At 42.3% G+C, this 21,109-nt stretch overlaps 1 protein-coding gene across 4 annotated transcripts in view; it reads left to right on the forward strand.

Annotated features, from left to right (window-relative positions):
* LLGL2 (LLGL scribble cell polarity complex component 2) overlaps positions 1–21,109 on the forward strand; it is a 77,984-nt gene that overhangs the window by 45,542 nt on the left and 11,333 nt on the right. For all 4 annotated transcript variants that reach the window (XM_066587499.1, XM_066587498.1, XM_066587501.1 and 1 more), the window contains exons 3-17: positions 2,749–2,846; positions 2,963–3,044; positions 7,125–7,240; positions 9,536–9,694; positions 9,782–9,944; positions 10,039–10,171; positions 10,249–10,303; positions 10,396–10,550; positions 10,884–11,101; positions 12,330–12,397; positions 15,188–15,341; positions 15,600–15,704; positions 17,075–17,367; positions 17,860–18,001; positions 20,771–20,921. In XM_066587499.1, coding sequence (XP_066443596.1) covers positions 2,749–2,846; positions 2,963–3,044; positions 7,125–7,240; positions 9,536–9,694; positions 9,782–9,944; positions 10,039–10,171; positions 10,249–10,303; positions 10,396–10,550; positions 10,884–11,101; positions 12,330–12,397; positions 15,188–15,341; positions 15,600–15,704; positions 17,075–17,367; positions 17,860–18,001; positions 20,771–20,921 — 2,092 coding nt within the window. The remainder of the gene's footprint in view (positions 1–2,748; positions 2,847–2,962; positions 3,045–7,124; positions 7,241–9,535; positions 9,695–9,781; positions 9,945–10,038; positions 10,172–10,248; positions 10,304–10,395; positions 10,551–10,883; positions 11,102–12,329; positions 12,398–15,187; positions 15,342–15,599; positions 15,705–17,074; positions 17,368–17,859; positions 18,002–20,770; positions 20,922–21,109) is intronic.

The raw sequence follows: 21,109 nt of genomic DNA on the forward strand, positions 1-21,109 counted from the left end.
GTACAGAGGGGGAAAAGTGGACATAAAAATAACGTACTGCTTCCATTTTTTCAGAGCAGTTTCAGAAAATGAAATCTTGCTATGGTTTTTCCGCATCTACGATTTAGAGCCCGGCTGCATCACTTTGTGTTATTGGTGACTTGATCCCTGGCCCGCCTTATTACAGTTGCATACATTATATTTACTTTGCTTTTCTAGTTAAACCGGTTGAGTGAGTGGTTGCAGAATGTCCCTAATACTGAATCCATCTCATTAAAGGGCTAACATCATTAATGATCACAACCGGAGCACAAACCAGTCATTATTGTGCCGGAGGAATGATGTAATTCTGCACCGGGTGAATTACGCGTCATTTTAGAAAAGAACTAAAACCTTGCAGAAAGTAGAATATCCAGTATCGTTTTTCCCACGCTCCTTTGCCAGCTTGTGGGCTTTAGCCTTTTTTTTTTTCTTTCTTTCTTTAAATGTAGTCCTAGTTAAGCTCGTATTGATGCTTTAGTTCTAATCCACCTCACCGAGGTTCTTGCAGATAATCACACAGAGATCATGAGATTCCTATGGAGAAATGTAAATTGTGAGCACAGCGGACTAATACAGAGACTGAGCTAGGATGCCCTAGTTTCCAGTGCCCGTCGTTTGGTTGATTACCTTCACCACCTATATGCAGTACATCTCTAGACAGTTCATTGTCATTATAACAATGCTAAGAATTCAAAGGTCCATGTAAATGGTGGGTGTTTTTTGGCGTAAAATTGAGGGTGATCAATGAGTGGAACAGGTTGCCACAGGAGGTGGTGAGTTCTCCTTCAATGAAAGTCTTCAAACAAAGGCTGGACAAATCTGTCTGGGATGATTTAGTGACTCCTGCACTGAGCAGGGAGTTGGACCCGATGACCCTGGAGGTCCCTTCCAGCTCTACCATTCTAGGAGTATAGAAGGAAAGCATGACTACCTTAAGGAAGCCCACCTCAACTCCATACAATTGTTTCCTGGTCAACTCCAAACCTGGAAACTATTGCCCAGCTCCTAAGGTGATATTCCCTTCTTGTGAAAGGATGCCATATTGCTAATAACTGATCGGTGGGGTCCAAGGGAAGTAATGTAAATGTAGCCCTACATCTCCTTCATTGTGTTTACCTGCTCCGCAGATCACTGAAGGCGCTAGTGTGCAGGGAAAACGTAGAAGGGGACTCTGTGCTAAATAAGCACTGTGACCCCTTCCTTCTCTGTATCAGTGCGGGCATCATTGGCACTTGAACTGGCACATGTATGCTTTGAAAACGGCTTCATGTGTATTTGAGACTAAACGCAGCAGGGGTATAGCTACCGTCATAGCAGCTGTTACAGGGCCTGGATCTCAGTGCGACCTCAGCTGGGCCCCCATGAGAGTGCAGTTACTAAGTGGGGGAAGGCTATTACATCTTTTTCTTTACTTTATTTTATTTCAGCGAAGGAGAATAGGGGTGTAATTTAATTTTTTTAGGTTTTTTTTACTGTAAAAAGGGGCTTTATTAAAGTGCTGTCACACCTGCATTGGGAATTCTGCTTTCCTGCTCTGTTCCGTAAGCAGGAAAGGGTAATTCCTGCAGCCGAATGGTTATGTCTGGATGGAATCGGAACAGCGCTTGATAAACCCAATTGACTATGAGGTTCGCCCACTTTCTGCCCAACTGCTCAGTTTTAAGATGGAAGAAAACAAGAGTGGTGTATTCAGAGGTGAGTTTTTTTTTTTGTTTGTGTTTGTTATTTTTTCCCCGCCAGCCCAAAAATGTCCTGTTTAGTTTGTATTTTTTTCTTACGATTTTTTTTTTTTTTTATTTATTTTTTTTTACCTTTTTACTGCCTGTACTGACAGCTTTTTTGTGCATGCACGTTTATTTTACGTCCTTATTCACTGTTTTTCAAATGAGGAAAAAAAACAAAACTGTGAATAAGGATGTAAAATAAACGCGCATGCACAAAAAAAGCTGTCAGTACAGGCAGTGAAAATGTGTTTTTTTATTTTTTGTTTTTTTTAAATTTTTTTTTAATTTTATTTAAAGGACCAAAATTAATACGCCTGTGAGGAGACCTAACGCAGGTTGCAAAATGAAATTTGTTTTTGGTTGCAGCATGCAACTGACTGCTTTTCTCTGCCTTTTTGTTTTTAGGCTCCAATTAACTTTTATTGTAAAGATATGCAGTGTTACATAATTATGTGATTTCAGAGCCTTCTGTTTGGTGTAGGATGTAAAATAAATTCTCTGCTTCCAAGAAGCTTTGTTAGACACCGGTTACGTAGAATTTTGTAGTGCGTTTTGAACCCCCATGTAATGACTGTATTGTTAATTTGAATTACTGCAAATTGCGTACTCTTATTGTCTAACAACACTCCTCAGAATTGCTGAGAACAATATTCGCACTATTCTGGAAAATATACATAGCACCACTTCTGTGTGGGGTCAAACTAAAAAAAGGTTTGGTACCGTGTAGAGCAAAATGTGATTGTTCTCAGGAATAGAAACCAGATAATCTTGTAGATGTGATACCTTTTAATGGCTAACAAAAATACATGATGTTACAGCGAGCTTTCGGGTCTTCTATCGATCCTTCATCAGGCTGGAATAGAACTGGTTTGGATGGGGCACATATATAATATACAAATGCAGGAAGGACACCCCTCTTGATTGAAAGTGAACATTTTGTATTTCAATCTCTTTAGTTTTGTGTTCACATATTAATTCTTTCTCTTCTAACTCTTTATTGTAGACCGTTGAACATGGATTCCCTCACCAGCCTAGTGCCCTGGGGTTTAGCGACTCCCTACGGCTCATGGCCATTGGTACCCGCTCTGGAGCCATCAAAATGTATCCTTTTGCCCTTTATAATTTCAGCCATGTCCATAGCGGTGTATAAAAATGAAATATAGGTTACATTGAGTCTCATTTCAAACCACTATTTTCTTAGCCCCGGTCCTCATCAGATACGGCTGCCCTGGAGTGGAGTTCATGAATCTGCATGAGCAGAATAACGCGGTGATAAAGATCAGCTTTGTTCCCAACCAGGTGAGATGTTTACGTCACTTCTCTGCTGGAAGTGGTGTTCTTTCTGGATCTGTTCCTGTTGGCAGAGACACATGCAGGAAGCGGCGTGTAGTATCCAGCAATTCTATGGTCAAATGCAGGTTCTGCCAGCAGATTGTGCATTGCAGAAGGGGGCTACATGAGGGGAGGAGGGACCTTGCCGTGATTATTTTTATTCTTTTGGGGGAGCGGGAAGCATTCTGGCAGGTATCCTGCTTTTGGTTGCTTACTGTGGGTTTTCTGCAAGTTCCTCAAATACTATTGTAGAAATTTTTGTTTAAGCGACCCTCTAGAGAGGTGTATTACCTGCTGTCCTTATGATCCGCCTGTAATTGGCCCCCCTTTTGGCTGCCCAAGATGGCTGCTGCAATTTTCTAGCTACCTAATGTACACTGCACCATTTTCTGATTGGCCAGTGCTGATCATGTGAGCAGCTCTGGCCAATTAAAGAGCAGGTACAGTGCATTGGTAGTCTAACACGATCAATGTGCTGTGGGGATTAGGTGTTCTGAAGATTAAGTTGGCCACTTTGGACAGCTGAAAATGAGTCCTGGAACTGACAGATTGGAGAGAAGGGCAGAGAAGAACTGCAAGTAATGTACCCCTCTGCTCCTTTGTTCTGGGGGTAAATTTCATTCAAGTCAAAGTTAGGCTGGTGTGTCTAAAAGGGGTGTGTCCTAGCTAAGTAGGCGTGTCTTAGCTATTGGAGTGAGGCTTAGTTTTTAATTTGCTATCAATTCCACGCAGGGCAGCATTGAGTGTTTCTACCATCCGCCAGCTGGAGATAAAGTGGCTCATAGTTCTAGGGTGTCGGGGGTAAAGGGTGGGAATGTATGCTTTCAGGTAAATTGTATAGCCTGTATAAATTCAGTCCATATTTCATCACACTAGGTTACAATTGCATAGTGATGATGCAGGATTTCTTTTGTCTGTAATTTCCACATGACTGATATGATCTTGAGATTTATGGCATTACTAGCTTACCCGTCGCGCGTTGCTGCGAAGACAGACAGACAGACAGACATACATTCATTCGTTTTTATATATCTAGATAACCAATCCCAGCGCAGCTTTCATGTTACCTCAGTGGTATAATATATAACAACCAATCACAGCGCAGCTTTCATGTTACCTCAGCAGTAAGAGAAATAACAACCAATCACAGCGCAACTTTTATTCTGCCTCAGCAATATAAAAAATAGCAACCAATCACAGCGCAGCTTTCATGTTACCTCTGCGGTATTCTATATAGCAACCAATCACAGCGCAGCCTTCATGTTACCTCTGCGGTATTATATATAGCAATCAATCACAGCGCAGCTTTCATGTTACCTTAGCAGTATAAGAAATAGCAACCAATCACAGCACAGCTTTCATGTTACCTCAGCAGTATAAGAAATAGCAACCAATCACAGCGCAGCATTCATTTTACCTCAGCGGTATAATATATAGCAACCAATCACAGCACAGCTTTCATGTTGCCTCAGCAGTATAAGAAATAGCAACCAATCACAGCGCAGCTTTCATTTTACCTCAGCATTCTCAATATCCAGCAATTGTCTTGCGAAACGTTCGGCGGATGCATCATTTTCTGGTTGAACACTCATCCCGTTGCTCGTAATGCCTTTTGCTTTCGTGCTTGAGATGGAAATCAAACGATCTTTGTCTGGGGGGCATAACTGTCGACGATGCTCGCACGGCGCCACCTATCGTAGGATAGTTGTACTATGCCAGTAATCTTCCCAGGAGTGTACTCAACAACTTCCCAAAGTCTCATGGCAATTGGATGTATGGTGTAGTACTGCATAAAGGACAGACAGACAGACATTCATTTATATATACTACCGTTCAAAAGTTTGGGGTCACATTGAAATGTCCTTATTTTTGAAGGAAAAGCACTGTACTTTTCAATGAAGAAAACTTTAAACTAGTCCTAACTTTAAACAAATGCACTCTATACATTGCTAATGTGGTAAATGACTATTCTAGCTGCAAATGTCTGTTTTTTTTGTGCAATATCTACAAAGGTGAATAGAGGCCCATTTCCAGCAACTATCACTCCAGTGTTCTAATGGTACAATGTGTTTGCTCATTGGCTCAGAAGGCTAATTGATGATTAGAAAACCCTTGTGCAATCATGTTCACACATCTGAAAACAGTCTAGCTCGTTACAGAAGCTACAAAACTGACCTTCCTGTGAGCAGATTGAGTTTCTGGAGCATCACATTTGTGGGGTCAATTAAACGCTCAAAATGGCCAGAAAAAGAGAACTTTCATCTGAAACTCGACAGTCTATTCTTGTTCTTAGAAATGAAGGCTATTCCATGCGAGAAATTGAAGATTTCCTACAACGGTGTGTACTACTCCCTTCAGAGGACAGCACAAACAGGCTCTAACCAGAGTAGAAAAAGAAGTGGGAGGCCGCGTTGCACAACTAAGCAAGAAGATAAGCACATTACAGTCTCTAGTTTGAGAAACAGGTACCCTCACAGGTACCCAACTGGCATCTTCATTAAATAGTACCCGCAAAACACCAGTGTCAACATCTACAGTGAAGAGGCGGCTGCGGGATTTTGGGCTTCAGGGCAGAGTGGCAAAGAAAAAGCCATATCTGAGACTGGCCAATAAAAGAAAAAGATTAAGATGGGCAAAAGAACACAGACATTGGACAGAGGAAGACTGGAAAAAAGTGTTGTGGACGGATGAATCCAAGTTTGAGGTGTTTGGATCACAAAGAAGAACGTTTGTGAGACGCAGAACAAATGAGAAGATGCTGGAAGAATGCCTGACGCCATCTGTTAAGCATGGTGGAGGTAATGTGATGGTCTGGGGTTGCTTTGGTGCTGGTAAGGTGGGAGATTTGTACAGGGTAAAAGGGATTCTGAATAAGGAAGGCTATCACTCCATTTTGCAACGCCATGCCATACCCAGTGGACAGCGCTTGATTGGAACCAATTTCATCCTACAACAGGACAATGACCCTAAACACACCTCCAAATTGTGCAAGAACTATTTACAGCAGAAGCAGGCAGCTGGTATTCTATCGGTAATGGAGTGGCCAGCGCAGTCACCAGATCTGAACCCCATTGAGCTGTTGTGGGAGCAGCTTGACCGTATGGTACGCCAGAAGTGCCCATCCAACCAATCCAACTTGTGGGAGATGCTTCTAGAAGTGTGGGGTGCAATTTCACAAGCTTACCTCAACAAATTAACAGCTAGAATGTCAAAGGTGTGCAATGCTGTAATTGCTGCAAAAGGAGGATTCTTTGACGAAAGCAAAGTTTGATGTAAAAACAATGTTATTTCAGATACAAATCATTATTTCTAACCTTGTCAATGTCTTGGCTCTATTTTCTATTCATTTCACAACGCATGGTGGTGAATAAGTGTTACTTTTCATGGAAAACACAAAATTGTTTGGGTGACCCCAAACTTTTGAACGGTAGTGTATATCAGGAAGTGAGAAAATTACATTCCGTATGTAAAATTTGGACGCTAATTCTTTGGCGCATAGAATTGAATAATCGAGTTGGGACCCATTAACTTTTCCTATTTATGACATAATCAATGCCCGTGCCAAATTTCAGGTTTCTATGACATTGGGAAGCGAGAAAATTAGATTCCGTACGTAAAATTTGGACGCTAATTCTTTGGCGCTTAGAATTGAATAATCGAGTTGGGACCCGTTACCTTTTCCTATTTATGACATAATCAATGCTCGTGCCAAATTTCATGTTTCTACAACATCGGGAAGTGAGAGAATTAGTGGCTATGATGGAAATCGAACGATCTATGTCGGGGGGTCGTAACTGTCGACGACGCACGCGCGCCATTTATCGTAGCATAAATGTACTATGCCTATAATCTTCCCAGGAGTGTACTTAACAACTTCCCAAAGTTTCATGGCGATCGGATGAATGGTGTAGTAATGCATAAAGGACAGACAGACACACAGACACACACGCATACCTTCAATTATATAATATGTATGTATGTATGTATGACATTTTACTGATATCTGGAACTTTTTAAATTTTTTTTTTTTTTTTTTTTTTTTTTCAGTGCCAACTTATCACACTGCTGGACGACAACAGCCTCCACTTGTGGTCACTGAGGCAGCAAGATGGGATATCAGAACTGCAGGAGGAGAGAAAGTTCACTCTTCGAGGACCACCTGGGTACGTCAAGACGAGCTCCCTTGTGTCTCACTGTGGAAAACGTGTGCAGGAACCTTTTATTTTTAATAGCTATATGATCTCTATAAAGGCTTGTAATATCTGCTACCTTTCCAGACTCCCCACCCTCGATGACTGTTCCCTTAGTTTAGGATTTTTACCCTCCATATGATGTAACAGGATCTTGGGAGTTCAGACATAACTGAGATCTCCTGGAGAGCTGTACTGTTGTTTGGCTTCAGCTGTAGAAGAAAAGAACCAATATAGTATCATAGTATATAAGGCCAAAGAAAGACCTCTGTCCATCCGGTTTAGCCTGTTAATCCCGAATGTTTATCCAGCGAAGGGAAAAAAAACCCTAATGAGGTAGAAGCCAATTTTGCCCATTTAAGGGAGAAATAATTCCTTTCTGACTCCAATCTGGCAATCGGCATAATCCCCGGATCAACAACCCTTCTGAAGTTATTAATGATTATAACATTTAACATTGTATCGCTCAAGAAAGGCGCCCAGGCCCCTCTTGAACACCTTTATCAAATTTGTCATCACCACGTCCTTAGGCACAGTGTTCCATAGTCTCGCTGCTCTTACAGTAAAGAACCCCTTTCTATGTCTGTGTAGAAACCTTCACATGGCACCTCTGAATTGAAGTAGCTACTTTTTACATTGCCACTTACTGTTGAGTGATGAGGGGCTGGAGGGCTGTTTCAGTAACCTGAATGTAACCGCTGTGGGCCTGCGCTTAATCTTACCTACTCTGTTACAGCCTGATGTATAAACAGACAAAGCTGCCTGAAATGGGGAAGAGAATGTGTTTGTGCCCGCAGATGTGCAGTGGCAGCTCAATCTCAGTTCACATCTTATTTCTTGCATGTTTCAAGCTTGTATTGGGAAAACTCCATACTAATCATGTAACCTGTCCACAAGCCCCAATGTATGACAAAGGAATAGGTTTACCGCACGATATACTTTTTCACTATTTGAGTCAACGACTAATGTCAACATATAGCGTCAGAGCCTTGTGTGGCACAGAGTGCTAAGGCAGCAGAAATGCTCTCACTCATGACCTGAAGGTTGTGAGTTCAATCCCTGCATTGTTGTCTCAGCCCGTCCAGCTTGGTGGGGGTAATAAATAAATTACTTAAAAGCATTGTGGAAAAAGCTGGCGCTATACAAAAGACAAGATAACCTATATACAGTGGCATATGCTGAAGACTTCCATTGGTGAAAATGAGGTGTGAACAGAGCCTTGTAAAGAATCTGTACAGTTTTTTTGTTTTTTAAGCAGTTAGTTTGACCTGTGTCATATATTCCCTGGTGACTCCTGACTAGTTTGATTGTACTGTTTGTTTGCCAATCATGGGCACGTTTAGACTGGCATTGAAAACCAGCTTGTCCTGTTCCTATGAAATGACCAAGCTCAGCAAACTACAGAAACCAGACTCTATAATCCTGAAAGTGACTGTTATAGGGAATGGTGATTGAGGATAGTTTGTCTTTCCAGGGGAACCTGCTGAACATGAGCAGAGAGTAGGGAGCTTTCTGATAGGGGAATAAAGGGAAAGGCACAATGCAGAATTGTAATAAACGATGCTTGATAACTGTTATTTCATAGGGAATACACGTATTTATTTAGATAGACCTGTTAGGAGAGGTGCCAGGTCCTTGTTTAGGGTACATTCTCACATGGTGGAATTGGTGTGGAAAAAATGGGCAAAATTTCATGTCAAATTGTGCATTATATTCTCCTTCAATCGGTGCAGATTATGATGGAAGTTCGTAGCAGACTTCATCCCTTCAATTGAAAGGCTGAAATTGCTGCAGATGCATGTCAAAATTTGCACCGAATGGTACAGCTTCTGACATGAAGTTTAGTGTGGCTCTGCACCAAAGTCCTGTGTATGAATGCACCCTTTTTAACCCTTTCCAATCCAATTTGTATCCTGGTTTTCCTAGGGGGCTTACTCTTTTTCTGCCGTTATACAACGGCGCTATATGCTGGCTAAAGCCAGTACTGCATGAGGTGACACGTTGGATAGGCTCTGACAGCAGAGAGGCTGGCAATATACAGTAAGAGAACCCCGACAGATGTCTTCCAATATCTGAGCTGTACAGCCTTAAATCCTAATGTCTTCAGACATCAGACAGTGGATTGGAAAGGGTTTAAGGGGTTCTCTGTTTTATTTTTTTTCTCGTTGACTCATCGTCAGATCATAAGATTAGTAGGGCCTAACACCGCTCACCATTCCCACTGAGATTTCCTGGATTTCCTAAATGTTGTCCTTCATATGTTAACAGGGCACCTCCTAGTGTAACACAGATCAAGGTGGTTCTTGCCCACTCATCTGGAGAACGCCTATATGTGGGCACAGAAGGGGGCAGTGTTTTCACCCTTGCGCTACCATCCTTGAAAGTCCTGGAGGAGAAAACCGTTGGACATGAGATGGCCTTACGTGGGTAAGCGGCATGGTGCACTTTTTACTTGCTGTTTGTTTTGACCTAAGAGTCAGAATTATGCTCATACTACTTCCCATTTACTTGCAGTCTTCCAGATGAGTATGCTAGCAGACGCCCCTTTGAGTCGGTGGAAGCTTTGCAAGAGCATCCGAAGAACCCCGACCAAATCCTGATTGGCTACAGTCGTGGACTTATGATGGTGTGGGATGTAACAACTGGCCGCAGTGTGCAACACTTTCTTGGCACCCAGGTACCTGCTGGAGGGCCCATATGCATAGTGTGTACATTACATGTACCTGAAGCCTCATAACCGCTTACGTTCTGTTCTTTGACTTCTTTCCTAGCAACTGGAAAATATTTTCTGGTGTCGGGGTGCGCAACAAATTATAAGTTGTCACAACGATGGGAGTTACAGTCAGTGGGAAGCAACTGGTGATCCTATACAACAGTCTCCCATGGAGAATAAAGTGCCATATGGTAAATCACTCTAAAAATATAAGAGACCGCAGCGGACATTGGCAATAGTTGATTCTAATTCCTATTTTGCTTCGTAGGTCCCTTCCGCTGTAAAGCAATTTGTAAAATAACGTGGGTGACGTCGCGGAGAGGGTGAGTAAAAGATGTGGCATTATTGGCAGTAGTACTCTGTTCAGGATTTGTGATTTTGATGACGCGAGTAAATGGCTTCATGCTTCTTTCAGGTCACCATATATTGTGTTCCAAGGTGGCATGCCAATGGCAAGCTATGGAGACAGGCACAGCATCTCTGTGGTCCATGGTAGCCAACAAATAGCATTTGACTTCACTTCCAGGATAATTGATCATTTAGTAATTTGCAATTCAGATCCATCAGCTGGTAAGTTAAGACTATCGGTTTTTGGGGTTCAGAAAAATGGGGGTATAAAGAGCAGCATTGAGGTACTGATATTGAATCAAAAGCTCCAGGAGCAAATGTGATTAGTATTAATAAAGTTGTATGTGGTTGTGTTTATATATAAAAAAAAAAAGGGCTTTAGAAAGAGGGCTACTCTGGTTTATAGGCTGTGCCTGGTATTGCATGAAGATGGACTAAGCTTCAATATTGCACACAACCCATGGACAAGACTGGTGAAAGATCAAATCTGTTTTCCTAGTCTCATAAACCACTTTTTTAATGTGTTTTTCTGAATGTAAATGTTTTTGTATCTAGATCATGATGACCCACGGGCACTTCTGGTTCTGGCGGAAGAAGAGCTTGTGGCTATAGATCTGCAGACCCCTGGTTGGCCAGTAATTCAGTGCCCTTACCTGGTTTCCTTACACTGCTCGGCAATCACTTGCTCTTACCATATCTCTTCTATTCCTCTGAAGTTGTGGGAAAGAATTATCAGTGCAGGCAGAAAGCAGAACACACATTACTCCAACATGGTGAGGAAACGTCTGCGGGGATTTGTCAGGAATATTCCTAATGTTTGCTGTAAATTTAAATTGGTCATTAACCCTTTGCAATCCAATTTTAGATTCAGGGTTTCCTAGGGGGGGGCTTTCTCTTTTTGCCATTATACAATGGCGCCATCTGCTGGCTAGAGCCAGTACTGCAGTATGAGACATGCTGGAGAGGCCCCCGACAACAGGGAGGCCAGTAATATACAGTAAGAATACCCTGCCGGACGTCTTCGACATCAGAGCTGTACAGACTTCAATCAGAATGTCTTTAGACGTCAGACAGTGGATTGGAAAGGGTTAATGCCCATTTAATTTCAGAAGATGCTATTTAAACTTTGGTATTAGTCAAGCTTTTGTTTATAAGCATGGGCTTTTTGTGTAATGGGTATTAGGGCTCATTCACATGACCGTATGTGTTAAACGCTACGTGGGTCATGCAGTGTGTTACCTGTCTCTGTGGTGCCGGCCGAGCTGGCTACCACTGTGTATGGCAACGTGTGCACTGCGTATGACCGCGTATCTCACGCACGTGGTCATTCACAGTGTGACTTCTTGTGTTTGCAACTCTGTCATTTAGCAGGGTTGCATATGTATCGTTGCTCATAAGCTTATTGCTTATTGATAGAGTTGAATATGGCACCCATAGAAAAAAATAGGGTTCACGCTGCGTGATATGCAGTGAAATAGAGCACACTGCAATATTTTTCACGCTCTTATCTACATGTTGTGTTTACACACTAATGTGAACGGATCAATGAAAATCCACGTACTTTCATTAACTCCACTTCTGATCAGATTCCTTGGGTTCAGTGACTGGCTGTATGAGAGGTCAGTAAATCTGGAAAGATCTCATTCTGTCTCTGTAGATTATGGGTTGGAGATCAGCAGTGATTTTCTCATGTCATTAGAGGACAGTCTTGGTACCCCATGTGCAGAGGTCTAGTTCTCATGCTTTTTGTGCACGTTTGGCAGTCTTAAATGTAAAAGGAGTCTAACAGAATTTTTTTTTTCAACCACCTTATAAACAATGACATGCTCATGACCCATAGTTTAACACTAGAGGGAGCAAGTTGAATATGGATTTAGAGGGTCCTATTAAATGCCATTACTTAGGTGTCCATATTCAGTAGACTCCTCCTAGCGGCACTGTGTTCTTGTATTTAACCATCCATTGGCTTTTGTTACTAAATGTTATCTCTTCTCATTACAGCCATGGCCAGTTGATGGTGGGGTGAACTTGGCTGAAGCCCCAAGACAAAGGGACTTGCTATTAACAGGGTGAGTGTGTTTTTGTTTTTCTTTTTAATCCTATTCTTTTGTAGTTTATTTGACTCCACAAAGAATATAGTCTAGTTTTTTGGATCTTGCTCTCTGACTCGGTAATATTTTATTGGAGTATGGGAAGAATCTGGAATATTTTGAGGAAACCCATGCAAACAGAGGGAGAACTCAACTACCCCCATGCTGCAAGACAATTATTCCAACCAAGGAAGACTGGGGACCCCCAATCTGACTAGAGCACCAATTTGGACAAATATATTGACTCCTTAGACATGTAGTCTTCAATCCTGGAAAACAGAAAAAAAAAAACCTTTAGTGTCCGTGTACAGGAAAAAGGGCTTATTCATACCTTACAAAACCAGCCAGATGATCTTATGGTCCTCATGAACACATCAGACTACATGTAACAGACAGCTGCCTGAATCGCCATACTATACTGGATGAAGACCTAACTTAAATATATGAGGGTATTAAGTAGTCAGTCCTGTCTGCAGAATTGAAAAACTTTTGAACTTGTTCTAGAATCCCGGAGGCAGGGAGACCGATCCGTTCTCATGTGGGAGCTTTCGTTAAGAAAATTCTCTGGACGAGTAGAGGGTGTTCTTAAACCAATAGTAAAAAATGCAACCAGCCATCTGTAGGACACCAACAAGCTTTTAAATAAGCTATTAACGATAGGTTCCCTCTACAATGGTGCCATCATGGCTGTGGAATACTTTTGTGTCACAATCCCACGCAAGGATGAACTTTTAGCGAAGTACAATATACAATGGGCTGTAAAATGGCACTGCAATACACCAGCACTTTCATGGCAAAATTGGAATGCGACTTTTTTGGTTCATCAAACCTTTTGGCCTTCTTCCATTACATAGTCTCACTTATAGACTCGGAATAACAACTAATAAAGTATCATGAAAGTTTCATTTCACTAAAACAAATAACTTTTTAGACAACTCCATCAAAATTCTAAACCTTTCAACTCAGAATGAACCTGCGGATTGGTCTACATACCTCCAACTAAAACCGCTTCCACCCCAAACACATTTAAAATGTCCATCGTCTACAGCCAGGACATCGGATATAACTGGATCTGTTCCAGACCAACAGACAGAGCAGATCACAGAAGCCATCCTAAAAGGACACTTTGAAATCACTGTTACCATCCTACTTCAATCGATCAAATCGCCAGAGCCACCTGAATACCCAGACGTCAACTGCTGCAATACAGAGGAAAAAAGGCAAACGTGTACTTCTGGTGGTGACCTAAGTTCCCTGGGACAGTCACATGTTCTAAATCCAGTGTGGTGTACTTTATCCTGGGCAGCAAATGTCCTATTGGGGATCTCTGTTGGAGAAACAGGACAGAAACTCAAAGCAAGGATAAGATCTTATTACAAAAAGACTCCTTTACTTGTGGCTAAACATTTTTTGTAGCCCATGACAAAACATATAAAAGTTTCTATTAAAAGGTCATTTCAAAACCTAAAGACAGTATATGAATATGAATTTGACCTTATTAACGTGGGACTAAATTTGTCATAAGGATGTATATTGTGTTGTGTAATCTAGAGATTAGGTCAGAGAGCTGATGCCCCCAAGAACCTCAATTCAGAGGCAGTAAAACTTGCACTGCTCGTTTGTGGACAAATTGAGGATCAAAGCTGGCCATACACATTGGATTAATATCACCCAAACTCTGAGGCAGAATCGATCGACCATCTAATGTGTAGGGGACCTCCGAGCTCTACCCCAATAGCAGATGTTATGAGTGAAGCATTGGGTAGTTGGATTTCTACATGCCCAATCTTTCTGTTGTTGGGGAGACCAAGTTGCTGGCAGTGGATTAAAACCCTTTTTTACACTGCCTGATTATCAGCAACAAACGTTCGCTCATACGAATATTGGACCGTGTAAAAGACCCTGATCAGGGGACAAAGGAGTGGACGCTCGTTCATTGGCTGATTGGGGACTTTCAGCTACCCAAAAAAAAGTTTGTTCGGGGAAATGTACAGTTGGTCCATGGGCTCAATCCTAATTACGATCGTTCAGCCCCAGAAGCTGATTCCCTGCCTGTGAAAAAAGAATTAAACAAACTGATTGACGTGCTTATCAATTGGAGCTTGTTCAACCCAATTTAGACACAACGATTATCGCTATTAAAAGCAGTCTTCTGAGCAATAATCACTGCCTAAACGCGCGGCCATTGTGCAGTTTTCGTTAACTATTCGCTCATTGTTTTTCTTTCAGCTAGCTGAAAGACATTGATGAGCCTTATCAGTGCCGCACGCTGAGTTCTCAGCGGGATATCGCTGATACTATTGTTTCAGCGGGTATCCCGCTCGGAGAACACAGCAGGAGTGGAGTATGCAGAAGACAGCACTTCAGCTGTCTTTCTATGTAGAGCACTCAGCGGGACACCAGCTGAGCGCTCCGAGATCACAGCAGTTCTCGGAGCGCGTAAATGCACACAACGATTATCGCTCAAAAGATTGTCTTTGAGTGAAATTTGAGCGCTAATCGTTGCCTTTATGTTGTGTAAAAATACCCTTACTCCCCTTTCCTCATTCAGATCACATGCATGCTCAGACAAACTGTGTACCTATGTGTATCTTTATATACTTCGTTATACCATGCCAGAACTTTATTTGGGAAAGCTTGCTTTTAAAGAGTCGGCCTCTTACGTATTCCAGTCAGTTATTAAAAGGTATCAGAATTGCAAGCATGTTATGTTTCTTATATTGAAAGCAATAAAATGTGTAAGTAGTATGTCAATCTATTCATTTTCAGGCATGAGGATGGCACTGTGCGTTTCTGGGATGCCTCTGGGATTTGTCTTCAGCTGATGTACAAAATGAGCACCGTGGGAGTCTTCCAGACTGACATGGACCCAAATGAGAACCTCAACTCCCAGGGAGAGGAAGAATGGCCCCCGCTGCGGAAAGTAAGTGCAATTCCCTGACTAATTTTAAATATATTTCTATTGAAAATTAAGCAGAAAACTAATATGTAACCTGTTTTTATGAAACTGTTCATAAGACATGAGAGTATAAAAATACTCTTGAAGTGATTTTGTACTTTGTATAGGGGCTGGAATTTTTTTATTTTTATTTAAAGATAGCAAAAAGTTGTTTTAATGTCTGTTTTGGTGAAAATGGCAACACCAAAATAATTACCATCTTCCTCCTTTGACTTGTGACAGGTTGGCTGTTTTGACCCGTACAGTGATGATCCCCGCCTGGGAATTCAGAAGATTTACCTATGTAAATATAGTGGCTACCTGTCTATAGGTGGAACTGCCGGGCAGGTGAGTGAACCTGGAGAGGGCCCACCTAAAATGCAACGTAAATCTTGTATTGTAGAATTGTACTTTCGGAAGCTCAGTGGATTTGTGATCCTTTTGCTCAACCAAAATGGCTCCGAGTGGCTAAGATAATCCACATCGCTGAAGGAATTCAATCAGCTATTCCACCTTCCTTCTCACATTTCTATCTGGCGGCAATCAGACACTTCCTGCAGCCGGGTCCGCAATAGGAGGCACAGAATAGCATTAAACACTGTCCTGTAGCCAACTGCAAATGGAAGAGATCAGGGGAAATGAATACCTGTGTGCTCAGTAAGGTTTCTACAAGATGCAGGGTTTTCTGCATGTTCTAGACTGAAACTGATAGGATGGGCAAGTTTATTTTAGATTTGTCCTTTTAACCCATTTTTACAACACGGCATAGGTGTATGTTCTGGTGTTGCAGAAATAAGAGTGGTACCTGTGCTATCAGCGGGGGTAGCCGGCTGTAATGTCCGGCTGATGACCTACTTGAATGGCTGGAATCAGAGGTTGGGAGTTTAAAAAACGAAGGAGTTCCCTCTGTTTCCCTGTTGGGACCCCTGTGATGCAATTGCTGGATGCCAGTGGTTATCGTGGCAGCCGAGGGCCCAGCTTAAATAGACTGCTTGTCAATTCACAGACAGGAAATAATGCTCTGCAAAATAGAGCATGCCCAAGCATTATAGAAGCAATCAAACCATTGCATTAGGAAACTTACCAGTGGGATCAGGAAGTAGTTAAATGCATTTTAATGAGGTTCATTTGGAAAGCAGCGGTGCAAAAATGTAAAAGAAAATGTTTCATCTTAAAGCCAAAAATAGGCCGGGTCTAAATGGGTTAAGAGCAATTGCCCCTTAAATAAAAAAATAAAAAAAATTCAGTGGTAAATACAAGCCTCTCATGTCTTTAAAAATCTTGTTTTGTTTCAAAAGTTAAAGGAGTTCTCTTCTCCTCAGCCAATCGCCACAGGTCTAGCTTTGGCATCCTGCTAAAGGTTTCTTCTTGGTGTCCTTGGCTATTGAAATCATTGGGCTGGCCTACCAGAGAGGGTTCTACTCCGGCTCATAGAAGGGGACCCCAAGTCTTAATGAGACTGCCTGCTTTTTAACTGTTACCCCCTTAGACTGATCTACTTTTTATTTATTTTTTTTACCCCAAAAATAAAAAAACAAAAACCCGCAATTCTGATAGTGTATTTTTTTTCCCCTGAGTGTATCAACTATGCAGGATAAATGTGATATTTAAGTAGATTGGACATTTACGGACGTAGATTTGCCAATGAAGTTTTATTTATAATGTGACCTTTATATCATAATAGTTATATCTGCTCTGTGCTGTATTTGTCTCCTAAGATCCTTGTCCATGAGCTGAATGACGAGGTCTCGCAGCACACGGTAGAGCGTACTCTGGTGGATCTCTTACAGGAACAGGAAGGGTATCGTTGGAAAGGCCATGAGCAGCTTCATGCACGACAGGACCCAGTGCGCTTCCCTGCTGGGTTTCAGCCTTTTGCTTTGGTACAATGCCAACCACCTGCTGCTGTTACTTCCTTGGCACTGCATTCTGAATGGAGGCTGCTAGCGTTTGGTACCAGTCATGGATTTGGAGTGTATGACTTCCAGCGGAAGTGTCAAGTGATGGTTAAGTAAGCTGCTTCACAATCAAAGGAATTTTGCTAGTAATCGTAAAACCTATATATTTTTTAAAACCTTTCTAGCCAGGTCTAGGAGTTAACAATGGGTCTGCACGAACAAAAAAAAATAACCTTGGAATTTGTGTAAAACCTGACGGACGTATCAAAGTTGACATGTTGAAGTTTTGCTGCCCCTCCACATTCCCTCTTAGTAGTAGAAACTGTTTTTTGATCACTCTTCCACTGTACCAGTAGTTGAAGCAAGTTCACCCTACTCCCCAGTAGTCACAGCAAGGCCTTCCCTCATGGTTCATGCAATAAAGCATCAGTATTGCATAAAACGTATGTTACTCCAAACCCACCAAAATAATTTGTGGCGTAGTGTTTTATCCTTTCATCTCACCCAGAGGTAACATTGGCCCAGAAGTAAAAGTTCTGTAGCCAGGAAGGGCCTTTATTAACCGACCAGTACAACTTTAAACCACCATTTCTGTTTTTTTAAAGGTGCACACTACATGCCAGCGACCAGCTAGCCCTGGAAGGGCCTTTGTCACGGGTGAAGTCGCTGAAAAAATCTTTGCGCCAATCTTTTAGGCGCATCCGGCGGAGCCAGGTCAATAAGCGAAGGGATGGAGTTGCAACTAAAGTAAGAACTGGATTCTATACAGAAGTTTTTTTGTTTTGTTTTAAATGAGATGTAATCTATACTATGGAATGATTATAAAAAGTTTCTAGAGGTAAAGACATTCATTCCCGGGCTAGAGTTTGTGATAAATGTTTGATCGTTGGGTACCAGGGATTATATATGGGGTGCACCCAGAATTCCTCTCGTTAACAAGGATGCACTGTTATCTCCTCCATTCCTATAGAAGTGGATGAGAGCGGTGGTCATACCACCATTTCATTAACTAGGGTGACTCATGACGCGCCATTTTTGTGATTCCTGTCAGTAACCGCGGTTGGACCTCCAGCCATTATTCCTTTATCACATATCCTGTGAATTGTTTATACCCTTTAAAGCATTCATCCCAACTTTAAAAAAATGTAACGCTGGAATATAATGGGCTTCCTACGTGTTTCAACGTCCGCTGCATATTCCATGGAGGGTGGAACATATGTAGACAAATATACTGTACAAAGGACATCTCTGGGCACCAATGAAGGGAAGTGTCTCGGAGCCGGATAGATGGTGACTACGCATCAAGGTTTTTAGAGCATGTGTTCAATTAAACGGTTATTCCCAACTTCGGCATTTATGGCATATGCACAGGATATGGTAATTATATGATGCTTATGCAGTTATGTGCTGTGATTATAAGCTGGACACTAGACAGCTATTTAGTATGAATTCTTTTCTAATTACAATAAAACCCCACAGCCCACTTCTTACAAGACACGGAAGATACGTTGTTGTGCAAAAGTGTAATAGTGGCATCTTGTTTGTTGGGTATCTCTGATGTGCAAGCAAAGTGTAATATTGACTGCACTGATATTAAATAAACTCAACACTAAAATGTCTGATAGATGCTGGTCCAACCTCTTGGATTGGCACTTAGTGGGGGAAAAAAGTATTTAGTCAGATGCCAATTGTACAAGGTCTCACACGTAAAAAGATGAGAGGCCTGTAATTGTCATCATAGGTAGACCTCAACTATGAGAGACAGCATGAGAAAACACATCCAGAAAATCACATTGTCTGATTTTTAACGAATTGATTTGCAAATTATGGTGGGAAATAAGTATTTGGTCAATAACAAGAGCTGGGACCAACTTAACAAAAACTACCATCACTAACACACTACGCCGCCAGGGACTCAGGTCCTGAAGTGCCAGACGTGTCCCCCTGCTTAAAGGGGTTGTCCCGCGCCGAAACGGGGTTTTTTTTTTCAACCCGATTCCAGCCTCCTGATTGGCTGGAATCGGCACGTGACTGGGCGGAGCTACACGGAGGCGGCATCCTGCACGAGCGGCCCCATTCAGAAAAGAAGAGGACCCGGACTGCGCAAGCGCGGCTAATTTGGCCATTAGCCGCCGAAAATTAGTCGGCTCCATGGGAACGAGGACGCTAGCAACGGAGCAGGTAAGTGAAAAACTTCTTATAACTTCTGTATGGCTCATAATTAATGCACAATGTACATTACAAAGTGCATTAATATGGCCATACAGAAGTGTATAGACCCACTTGCTGCCGCGGGACAACCCCTTTAAACCAGTACATGTCCAGGGACGGCTGAAGTTTGCTAGAGAGCTTTTGGATGATCCAGAAGAGTATTGGGAGAATTCCATATGGTCAGATGAAACCAAAGTAGAACTGTTTGGCAGAAACACAATGCCTCGTGTTTGGAGGAGAAAGAATGCTAAGTGGCATCCAAAGAACACCATACCTACTGTGAAGCATGGGGGTGGCAACATCATGTTTTGGGGCTGTTTCTCTGCAAAGGTACCAGGACGACTGATCCGTATACATGAAAGAATGAATGGGGCCATGTATCATGAGTGAAAAACCTCCTTCCATCAGCAAGAGCACTAAAGATGAAACGTGGCTGGGTCTTTCAGCATGACAATGATCCCAAGCACACCGTCAGGGCAACGAAGGAGTGGCTTCATAAGAAGCATTTCAAGGTCCTGGAGTGGCCTAGCCAGTCTCCAGATCTTAACCCTATAGAAAACCTTTGGAGGGAGCTGAAAGTCCGTGTTGCCCAGCGACAGCCCCAAAACATCACTGCTCTTGAGATCATCTGCATGGAGGAATGGGCCAACATACCAGCAACAGTGTGTGCCAACCTTGTGAGGACTTACAGAAAACGTCTGACCTCTGTCATTGCCAATAAAGGATATATAACAAAGTATTGAGATGAACTTTTGTTTTTGACCAAATACTTATTTTCCACCATAATTTGCAAATAAATTCGTTAAAAATCAGACAATGTGATTTTCTGGATGTGTTTTCTCATGTTGTCTCTCATAGTTGAGGTCTACCTATGATGCCAATTACAGGCCTCTCTCATCTTTTTAAGTGGGAGAACTTGTACAATTGGTATCTGACTAAATACTCCGTCTCCCCCCCCCCCCCCCCCCCCCCCACTGTATATGGAGAATGCTACCCGTTCTGCCTGGCGGTAGGGTGGCAACCACATCCAGGTCGGAGAATGAACAAAGTTGTGGCTACATATCTTACCTGCCTCACTATTATGAGAGTTAGAGAAACGGCTGAGCAAGGGGACACAAGCATGAGCACCACTCATTCATTCTCTGTCCAGATACCCCAGCCGGCGGCTGCCTCACCAGGGGGTATGATGTGGTAGATCCCTCCCCCCCCCCCCCTCTTATTCTGAACATAGGTGCAGATCCAGGAGGCTGCACCCACATCTGTTAATTGGTTGTTTACTCAGACCTATTCTGTCTTGTTTGTCAGGTGCAGGAGGCAAATGACCGCTTAGAGCGTGAGGCCCTGCATGACATGGAGCTGGCCCCCGTACAGCGCAAGATTGAAGCTCGATCGGCAGAAGATTCCTTCACTGGGTTTGTGCGCACACTGTATTTTGCGGACACCTTCATCCGTGACAGTAAGCTATATATCCCAGTAGGAATGGAAAATGCATTATGTAGGCTAGGAAGTTTTTATGATTTTTTTTTTTTTTTTTTTTCTTCTCCATTGTAAGTTAAAGCATAAGGCCTGCTCTGGACACAGCCTACACAAAAGGGTGACTAATCGTAAATGGTTTTCTTATGTAGAGCTACAAAATGTATTACA

Source organism: Eleutherodactylus coqui, chromosome 13 (genome assembly GCF_035609145.1).
Source record: "Eleutherodactylus coqui strain aEleCoq1 chromosome 13, aEleCoq1.hap1, whole genome shotgun sequence".
Lineage (NCBI taxonomy): Eukaryota > Metazoa > Chordata > Amphibia > Anura > Eleutherodactylidae > Eleutherodactylus > Eleutherodactylus coqui.